The sequence below is a fragment of the Notolabrus celidotus genome, chromosome 11 (assembly GCF_009762535.1).
Source record: "Notolabrus celidotus isolate fNotCel1 chromosome 11, fNotCel1.pri, whole genome shotgun sequence".
NCBI lineage: Eukaryota > Metazoa > Chordata > Actinopteri > Labriformes > Labridae > Notolabrus > Notolabrus celidotus.
The window spans coordinates 18,881,078-18,892,065 of NC_048282.1; the positions used below are offsets into that span (position 1 = coordinate 18,881,078).

A 10,988-nucleotide genomic window follows, 5' to 3' on the forward strand; every position below is an offset into this window, starting at 1 on the left:
CTTTGTAAACATTTGGCCAAAGCTGTGTGTACCATGTTCTAATTGAAGTGGACTACTTCTAGCCAATTAGTGAAACACTCCTTTAGCTTTAAAGGGAAAACCCAAAGGGTAAGGTGTCTGGAGGCCTCTTTGAAATATGCACTGGAAAAAATTAATAACTGGGCTGTCCGACATCAAACACGGAAATAATTACTTTTTTCCCTTTTTTCGTCCTGGTTTTGAACTCACACTAAGTATAGTTTTATCAGGTCAAGGTAACAGGATGATGATGAGGAGGAGTGGAAGGAAAACCTTTAATTTTTGAACAGCAGAGGGCAGCATGGTGGTAAAATGCCACTTCAGTTTACATGTATGTGATTGACTGCTCAGCGTCACATCTTAAATGTCTTATGACTGAGGGGTTTTGTTTGACTTGTTTACTCACCCATAAACATTTTTTGATCTGATATAAAGTTTCTGTACTTGCTGATGTAAATTTGACATCAGCAAGGATTCATTTTATGGCATTGCTGACTTCTTTAGTTTTACTTATTGCCGTAGTCCATTTTTCTTGTCATTTTCAATCCTGTATTTTAACATTTCATCATTTCTCAGTTCTGACACACAGGTCTACAGTGCCCCCGCAAATACAAAGAGTGCTCTTCTTCTTCTTTTTCATAATCTGACAAAGAGGCGTGCTTCGCATTCCAAACTGTGTCCTTCTTAAATATATTGTGAAATAATCACCTTTACCCAGGTATTTATGTTGAAGCCTACAAACCAAAGTTCTCTAGCAATTTTTGAAAATAAACTTGATTCATATGGAAATATTTATTTTGGAGACATATTTATTATCAAGACAGTCGCTGAGTGACACAGATACTGACAACATAGAGAAGTCATTCATACAACAGTTTGTGCAGTCTCTCTGGAGTGTAAAAACAACACCTATATAAGACAATGTATGATGGCATTTACACAGTTACATTTGAAGACATAAATATACACAGTATTTTATAAAACTATTCAGTGCACCTTAAATGTATCTGTTTTGCAAACAACAAACAGAAACTAAATAAATATCGCTATGGTAATATTCCAGCATATATGACAACAACAAACAAAACAATTGATGTAATTAATATCTTTCATACAAAGTTTATAGTCAAAAGCCAAAAAAAATGACTTGTATTACAGATTTTTGACACTAAATAAATGTTGTGTTTATGTTTTTGAATGAACTGCTTCTGAAACTTTCCTTGAAGTCCAACAGCTTTGATAAAACTGGTAACACTGTAATGTAATCATAATGCATGTCATAGTGCTACAACAGGCTACTGCATCTTTAAACGTTGCTCTACAGTACAGTTTGGACCAAACACTGGAGTGCTGCTGGGCTGAAAGACATCACCTCTGCTTATGTAACCAAAACTCAAGTCCTCTGCCTTTATTGGTTCAAGGCACCTGGATGATGAGCCATCGCTGTCCTCCTGCCTCATACCCAGACTGTAGTGCTGTTCTCTGAAGGTTTTTCCTACAGTGGACAACAACATCGTCATCACTGGATAAGAACAATCTAAGTAATTACTAACAAAATCGATGTATCTTTTGTATAGTTGAAAGTAAATGTTGTGTTTCAGCTCACCTTCTGTTGTTGAATGTACATCACAGCATCATGAACTGTGACAAATATGTGCTGAGGGTTCATGAAGTTCATAAGACCGCTCGATGTAAGGATCTTTAAGACGCTCTCTAAGGGGACAGAAATCATTGATCAGTGTATGCAAATAATTTCAAAAAATGTAAACATCCCTCATAAATTTGAAAAAAAAAAACTCTCCATAAATTGTTACAAAAAGAAAACAGCATAGACACACTTTCAAATAGGTATTTGAGTACTTTACCATTGCAGTTTGCCAGATAAACATGAACTCCAGCTTTCTGGCATTCAGTACACATCTGCAAAAAGTGAAGAGAAACTGGTTGAATGAACATGATGCATGGAGAAAAGAAGAGCCTTTTGATGTGGACATGTGGCGTGTTATGTATGGTATCTTGACTTACCTGTGTAAAGAGTCTTGCTCCAGCAACATCAACAAATATGACGCTGCTGCAATCGATTAACACTGCCTGAACATCGCTCTCAGAGGTTTCTACAGAAAGGAGGAAAACAGGATCAATTGAAACATTGTCATGTGTAATGGTTAAAGTATTGTAGTTTGTCCTTAATCAACATAAAAAAATCTGCACTTTTTTGTAGCTATGTTTATTTAGTATCATAACCATTTAAAAGTTAGCATTACTTACCAGATTTAAAGAACTCATGCTCTGAGGAAAACGATGTGTTTGCAATGCCTCTTTCCTAAACAATGATGGAGGGGGATAAAAATCATTAAGAATTGAATTAAATACCACAGTGTGAACATTATATTCTTACTCATCTCAAGCAGTGAACGCAGAAGTCATACCACAGTGTTGACGGTGGTCTCTCTCTCTCGTTTCTCCAGGGCTTTCCTGGCCTTCTCTCGGCTGCGGATCTTCTCTGGCGTCAGGCCCAGCAGCCTGCTCATCTCCTCTCTGAAGAAGCTGCGGTTGCCATAGTAAATAGGTCCGTTGTAAGTCAGGATCTTTACTCCTGGCACCTCATAGCACTGAAAGGAAACAGGAAAGTGTTAACATCAGGATGTGTTGAAGCATTTCTGAGATTATGCTTGTTACTGTTTTGAAAGGATAAATATCTTATTTGCCTGAAATTGAAGGTATAAGACCCTGTTAACAATGTGTGTTACATTTGTATTTTTATGCATAGGACATACATATATATAAACATATAAGCATATTAGCACATATGTAACATACCTTGCTGTGGTTCTCCAGTGGTCTGTAGATTTCTGTGTTGCTGGCCCGACCAAGCACTGAACAGCCAGCCCTGTTGAATCATGGGAAACCAGGGTTAATACAACATGAAGCAACATATTCACAACGCTTGACAGGTATAAACTGATTCTCTGCATCTCTGTATTTGAAGCTCCAATAAAGATGTCAAACACATCATCCCTTGGATGTCTTTGACATACTGTAGCTCTTTCCAAAGATCAGTCAGATTTCTTAAGTCCTTGTTTTAACTCTTTGATGTGCATGTTATGTATTTTGTAGAGAATTAGGTGAGAGCAGAGGCAGGTTTGCACAGATGTATTTGTACTTAGTGACTAGAATAGAAAATGTACCTTTGTGTGCGGCAGATGACGGTCATCATAGAGAAAACCACTCCGATGGCAAGGCCAAGGTCAACGTTCAGTATCACAACAGAGAGCCAGGTTACCACCCATACCATCTGCACAAAGACAATATCATATTGTCACCTCAGGATATAACTGTTAACAATGAAGGTATTAATATGGTGGTACAAGCCAAGTTAATATCAAGGAAAGTGGATTATGCCATCTTTACTTCAATGCCTTTTGTTCCGTAACCACAATCATTGATCTTACAAAGTCAATCTTGCTGATTCTCCACAGCTCGGGTAAGTCCTGGAACTGCAGGAACATCTGCCTGAGGCTGGTCACATTGATGCATGCCAGAACTGCCTGCGGAGAGAGAAAAAGGAATAGATGAATGCCTTTCCTTTTTATTTTTATTCTTGTGCTTGTAGAGATACACTCATAGATACTCACCTTGGGTAGAAAGTGGAACAGTGGTCCGATCAGTAGCAAGACAATCAGAACAACCAGACTTGTGAACAAGCCGGAGAGCTGCAGGAATACACATGATACAAATCCTTTATGAATAATCCCAAAGTGTTTTAGATACTGCTCTATAAAGGCAGTAATAACTGAGGTTAGTAAAACAAGACATAGAGGACTGTTAATATGATTTATCAAATATTTAAAATGGGCCAGATAACCTTTTCTGTGCAGCTTTGCAAAAATAAATCTGAGAGCTTTCAGGAAAATGTTTCTTTCAGCTGCTGAAAAATGACATGTATACCTGTGTGTATCCACCAGCACTCTCCAGTATGTTAGTGGTGGCTAAAGTGGCTGAGCTGGGGAAGCAGGTGAAGAAAGATGACACAGTGTTGGAGATGCCATGAGCCAGGAGCTCCTGAATCATAACACAGATTCAAAGCAACATGTTAGCAGAGCTGTGAAAATGAAACATCTTAATAAGAAGCTGTGATAATCCCACACTTTACCTGGTTGGGATGTATGGAATAACCATGTTTGTCTGCATAGATCATCGCAAGGGACACCGATACAGCATATCCAACAAATGTGATTGCTATTGTGTCTCCAGCTATGTCAGGGAAAGTGTGGAAGGCGGGCATCTGAGGCTTCGGGAATCTGAAAGAAAGAGAATGAAAGTTAATAAACAAATACAGGAAGCTGCTTTAGTACTTTTAGTACTTTTTTTTTTTTGTGCAAGCATAGATGATTACCCTGCTGGGATGTGGCCCACTATCTCAATGTTATAGGAAGAGTCCAATGAAGAGGCATAGGCCACACCTGTAGCAATGATCACCTAAAAAATAAAGTGTAAAATCATCACTTATAATATTCGATTGTATTATAAATGCACCCTCAGCATTCTTAAATCCAGCTGACTTACTGTGAGGATCTCTATAGGTATAGGTGTCCGCAGGCGATGCCGGTAACGCATGTTTATTTCTTTAACTGGCACCAAGACAGCCAAACACACCAAGGAGATGAGCAGCTCGGCCATGTTGGTGTGAGGCAGGTTCTCCATCACTGATGCTAAAGTCTAAACACACAAGACAATAAGTTGTATGAAAACAGCAACAGTTACCAAAATAAAAGCACCTTTAAAATGGTTGACAGGATATGATCGTATATCACTGCTCACCTTGAAGAGAGAGAATGTCCCAGTGTGGCGAGGGAGCCGCAGCCCAAGCATGCTTTGCAGCTGTGAGATGGTAACATGGAAGGCTGCAGCACTAGTGAAGGCCTTCACAATCGGCTCTGACAGATAGGTGGAGAGGAACCCCAGCTGAAGGCCACACATACACAGCTGGGCAACAAAAGATTGAATTATGATCTGAGTCTGCAAGTGTTAATTCAACATTTCATTAAATATCTGTGTTCAGTCCCTAAACTATCATACCATAATAATTCCTGAGAGCAGTGCTACAGCAGAGGCCACTCCGATCCTCTGGCCCTCAAACTCTGCCATTTCAGGGGAGCTGGAGTTCATCTCCAGTGGAGTTGGAACCAGCTGCTCCACCACAGAGCCAGTCATCAGACTCACCACTGCAAAGGTACCTGAGAGAAGATGGATTATCTCAGTGAAGGTGAAAAACACAATGAGTCCTATCATGGTGTTTATAGAGCATGCACAAAATAATTGACCCATTTACATACTTCTCCATATTGCAAAGACAAAAATAGATAAATAAAGATTGCTGTTCTTCCCCATATTATCTATAGGCTTCCTGATATGTCTTACCTGTTGACACATGTCGACCTGTGCCAAAAAACATATAGAGGACCACGGGGAAGAAGGAGGTGTAGAGGCCAAATATTGGAGCCACTGATGTAAGCAAAGCAAAGGCCATGCCTGTTTAAGAAAGGCAGGAAAAAATGACAGTTTATTATTAAATACATTTTTCTTTAATACCCATTTGGAATGTATAATGAATGTTGTTTTCCAGCTTGTATCCTTGTTCCCAAAAAGGATGATTGATGTTACTGAGCCTACACTCAGACATATCTACAACATTGCAAATACTAAAAATTGGCATTATTGTTATGTACGTTTTTCTTTTTATAAGTTTGATGAAATTTTCCCTTGCAATATATACTCAGATTTTCCAATAATTATTCTTGTTTATTACAATAATCATATCATAATGCCTTATACATTGTTAGATATACGTATTGTTATTGTTTTTGTTATAATAAATAATATAACACATTTAAAAAATAGTATTCTATGGTGTTTTGCAAGTGATTGCTGGCAGGTAGGCTTAAATTAGCTCTCCATAAATAATGTAACGACGGTCTAGTCCTGCCTTATACGTCTCATTTGAAAACTGAATAATTTAAAATTGATTAATTAATTAATGTATTGACTTATTTACCTTGCGGTATGTGAAGAATACCAACTGTCAGTCCCGCTATAGTATCTCCTAAAATCCATTTCTTGAGTCTGTATCTCGGCAGCCAGCTGAAAATAGGGACCCTCTCCTTCAACAGGTGGAAGCATGCTCGCTTTGAACACCTGCACCTCTCGGCGAGCTTCTCCCGCAGCCGCAAACTTCCACTCGTGTCGTCATCGGAGCCGTAGGCCTGTTTGAAGCGGTCCTCCGAGTAAATATTCCTATACACGGCCACGGAAGCGCTCATACTGTCCTTGTGGAGATGAGTGATGATGGGGAACCTGTTGTTGCTGTTGTAAAGTCGGTACAAGTGTTGTCTGTGGCAATACATTTATACCAGACTCTACCCTGACCTCAAGAGCCATTGCATTTTCCTGTCTGACTCTTCTTAGCCAATGACATGGCTCAAAGCTCAGCCTGCTTTGTTACAGTGTTCAACTACTTTTTTTTACATCTTTGTCCTGCCTCCAACATCATAAAGGTGTGCTGGTCCACTGTTTTTCTTCCTACAAATCCATCTGGGTCCTACTGCTAAAAGGATTTTCTTTCAACAAGTAGAAAAAAGTCAGGCCTTTCTCTAGAAATCCCTCCTTCCAAGAACACACACACAACATCCCTTACATTGCCCTGTCCTGCCTCCAGAGAGCTGTGCGGGAGGTAAAGCTCAGAGGAGGCACAATTAAGTAATACAATGTATACCACTGTGAACTGACTACATAGATCAAAGTTGTATTGTGATGTTTGAGGTGTAACCCCAAACCATGTCTGTTAGCAAGGAGTTCATTTCCGATAAGGATGGATGTCTGTAATGGGTGGGCGTTTAAACCGTGTAGCCATAAGGAAAAGAGTCTGGTACTCATGGGAATCCTGTGAAACTCAATCACACATGGCAGCCTGGTTCATGGATCAAACCACACCTTGACTCGACTGTTCAGAGATTGTATGCGATGATTGAGATGTTCCTTGTCAGACAGGAGTGAATACAAGGAAGCTTTGGATAAATACAAGATAAGAGTGATGAAACAGTAGAGGAGTGGATTCTGGCATTAAAGAACTGTGTCAGGTCTAGCCTGAAAACCTAAAATTCCTATTGGCATGATAAGAATCTACTAAAGTTTGAGCATGAGGCAGAAGGAAATCCCAGTCTCAAGAGAGGGTCAGTCTGGCTCCAGGGAATGTACAATGTAAAAGTTTTGGGTGCTGTGAATGAACCTCTCCCATCAAATGAATGACTGAGACTACAAAAGAAAGCACATGCAATGCCATATACCTGTATTGTTACACAGAACAAAATCCAACTACTGTTTCTATTATGATAGTGTGGTGGCCATTTGTCGTAAAATACTCAAAGAATAATTAAAGTATCAAACTCCAACTTTAACTAATCAAAGGGTCACTGATGCACCGTGGGGATATAGTGTACCCAGGCAAAAGAGGTCCAATGTCCATGCAAAAGTTCAGCGGTTTCCAATGGTTTATTTTTGATGGCAAGCAAGCAAACAAAAGGAACAAAGAAAATCACGGCTCCTGCTGCCTCTCTTGCACTGGTAAAAAAACATAGGCTCACCCAGGTGCATGCTGGCCTTCTGCCACCTACTTACCTAAATAACCTCAGGTGCCCACAGTTCCTAATTACCAAACAAACAAAATAAATACTACATTTTCAAAAATTTAAATATGACTACAAATGACTAGCAAAACATATGTCCCCCAAATCTAACTTAAACTACCTATAAAAATAATGGTTTGGATACATCTAACAACTAATACTACATATTAATTCTAAAATAAATAAACAACTAAATACAAAAAATAAACAAATAGCTCCAACAGATTTACATAATTTTCTTCGTCCTTGATCCAAAACTAAAGAAGTTGAATCAATCAACAGGTGCTGGAGGTGACTACACATTTAGAAACTTGGGTTGTCCCGAAAGTGAGTATCCTACATTTACCTTCTTATTACCTCTCAGAATAACCATCTCTGCTGTCAGAGCAAGTGATCTTTCCACTGTTGCTTGTTTTAACTGTGGTATTCTGCATGGGTCCAGCTTCATTGAATGTTGAAACTCTCAAAACTAACTAAAGCCTACTCTAACAACGTATTTAGTTTACCTTGTTTAACTTACTTTAACAACGTACACGATATGATACGATACGATACGATACAATGCAATAATAACATGCAATACGACACAATGCAATACGATACAATGCAATACGATACAATGCAATACGATACAATGCAATACGATGCAATGCAATACGATACGATACAATACAATACAAAACTGTAAGATACAATTCTGTACGATACAGTGCAATACAATTGGAAAGGACACTACTTTATGACACAATACCATACGATTGGATACGATGTGACACCACACTGTACCATTACATACGAGACAAGTAGTGATGCAATATGTTACCTATCCATTCTATAAGATTCAAAATGATAAGATATCATACAATTAAATGCAATAAAATTCAGATTCAGAGAACTTTATTAATCCTAGAGGGCAATTTGGTGTGCAGTGTACCAGCTTGTCGATAAACATCACAAACACTAACGAACAAACAAACACTCAACAGTCAACATGTCAATACAGTATTATATGATAAGATACGATACGATATAATATGATACAATATACAATGTCATACAATACCATATGTTGCAATGGAACAGGGTTTAGGGTATACAATACCCTAAAATGCTGCATAGAACAATATAATACAATGTGATTTTATACATTACAATACAATGCCATGTAATATGATACAATGCCAATACATTGATACACCACAGTATGATACAATACATTACAATACCAAATAATCAAATGTTAGTGTTATGTGAAACATTATGATAAGATACAATATGTTACCATTAAAATAATGTATTCATTGTATAAAATTTTCTGTTTTGTTCATTTCATCCCTCTGTGTTAAATGATTCCAGTGTTGTTTCTATCTTTTAAACACTTTCTATGTTTATCTGTTTTGAATTTTTTATCATGTATTATTATGACCATTGTGAATTTCATTACTGAAGTCTCATTTTTATGGATATGAAATCATTTGTATTTTTATACAGCATGTCACCTCATCAACCCAGATGGAGCCATAATTTGCAGGGGTCTGTTTGGTAATACCACATACAGTGACAATGCTGGAATCAGGTCAGATGATTTAACCCTGATAAATGTCTTAATTCTTCACTAATGACCAATATTGATTCTAAAAAAAGGAAAATAAGGGCTGATGTTTTTTTTGTGTGTGTCTGTGATGTTGTTATTTAATAAAACACTGGAGCCAAACAGGGTGAAGGTGAGAAGGTGATGCATAACAAAGGTGAAGCATTGGTTGGACCCCTACAGAGTGTAATGTGTCCCTGTTTAGCTAATGCTTTCTCTAGAACTAATAAACAGACCATGAGTAAACCACGAGTTGTTTTGATTCATACTCTAGAATTTCTGTGTCTCTGCTGGAGAGATGCAGTGATATAAGTGACTTTAAATGTCAGGAATGTGAGCCATTGTGTTGATCAGCTCAAGAGAATTTATGAACATACCGTCAGTGTGTTGTGTGTCTGTGTTTGTGGGCTGTTTAAACAAGATATTAATCAGTGGTTAAAGGAACAATGAATGGAAAAGGATATGGAGTGTTAACCCCAAACTAGACGAAAACCTTCTGCTCCATCATAACACAGACAGCCGCCCATATAAATTTGAACAATGAGAACGTGAATACCTGAGGGGCATACCAAGCCATGGAGTATGTGTCATTTATACTGTCCAATGTCATAACAGTTATTTGGAAACCTTCAACATGAATGGTATAAACTTTTCCTTTGTTTAAATAATGCATTTTCTGTGACTTACTTTATTCCACAGGAATGAGGAGTGTGTTAAAGATAAAGTCACAGTGTTGTCATTTTCGAAGAAGTGCTGCATTTTCCTGGAAGACATGCATGACTAAAAAAAAGTGCTGAAGTTTGTTTTCAAGGCTTGTAAAAACACCCTTTGATTGCAATTGTAGTTGTATCTGGCAACATTTCCAATACCTCGCTCTCCATGATGCATTAGCAAGTAATCACATTAGAAAAATATCTCATCCACCCTGTCTCCTTCATGCTGAGTGTGTGTCCTGATCTTCCAGGGTCTTTCTATTATTTTCGTCCAGGGAGAGGCTCCAGTCATTTTTGTGGACTATAGTTCCTACTATTGTTCTTTATCTACTTTATGGGATGCTTGTCCTGACCTCCCATGGCACGTTACTTTGCAGATGACCTTGTCTATGAGCCTGTCTGCTGGCCGCCAAACCCTCTCCTTGTGTCCCCTGTCTCCTTACCTCTCCCATCCCTTTCCGTTTCGTTACTCCTCTTCATCCATTAGCGCGTCTCCTCGAGCTGTCCGTGTATGTACATTGTTTGACTTCATGAATCATGTTCCACTGAAGAATTCTTCCTGTCTGCTCATGTATTTGTTGGAAATTTGTCACATAAGCCAAACAAGGTTTCTGCAGGGGTTAATAGGCAAGCACAACCCATGTATTTGTCTTACAACCCCTTTGATGTGTGTAGGAAAATTAATATTTTTTTGTAGCTTGTCAGGTTGTATTATTTAGCCGATACAATAACAGAACAAATGTTGCATTCTTTAGCCAGTGTCAAACACACTTTGTTCTTGACTGTACATGCGATTATCCATGTTTTGATTTCTTTGATTTTTATCAAAGATCTGTGGAGATATTCCCTCTGATGTTCACATTTATAATTCATATACATCCATGGCCACAGTGATTCAATCTGTCTTTTATAACCAGGCTTTAAAAGCTGTTATTAACTTTGCGTGAGTCCTGTTTATTTCAAAATGAGTTCCAAAATGTTCTT

General features: G+C 38.2%; 1 protein-coding gene across 1 annotated transcript; it reads right to left on the minus strand.

Annotated features, from left to right (window-relative positions):
• Positions 1-809: 809 nt before the first annotated feature.
• slc26a10 (solute carrier family 26 member 10) lies at positions 810-6,479 on the minus strand. Its single transcript, XM_034696096.1, has 18 exons — positions 6,074-6,479; positions 5,440-5,550; positions 5,098-5,255; positions 4,840-5,004; positions 4,585-4,737; positions 4,415-4,497; positions 4,172-4,319; positions 3,967-4,080; positions 3,654-3,731; positions 3,471-3,566; positions 3,207-3,313; positions 2,839-2,908; positions 2,448-2,630; positions 2,287-2,341; positions 2,044-2,132; positions 1,884-1,938; positions 1,625-1,731; positions 810-1,513 (listed from the first exon to the last, which is right to left on the minus strand). Exons 1-18 carry the CDS (start codon positions 6,420-6,422, stop codon positions 1,475-1,477), a joined length of 2,160 nt encoding a protein of 719 aa, XP_034551987.1. The 5' UTR covers positions 6,423-6,479; the 3' UTR covers positions 810-1,474.
• Positions 6,480-10,988: the final 4,509 nt, after the last annotated feature.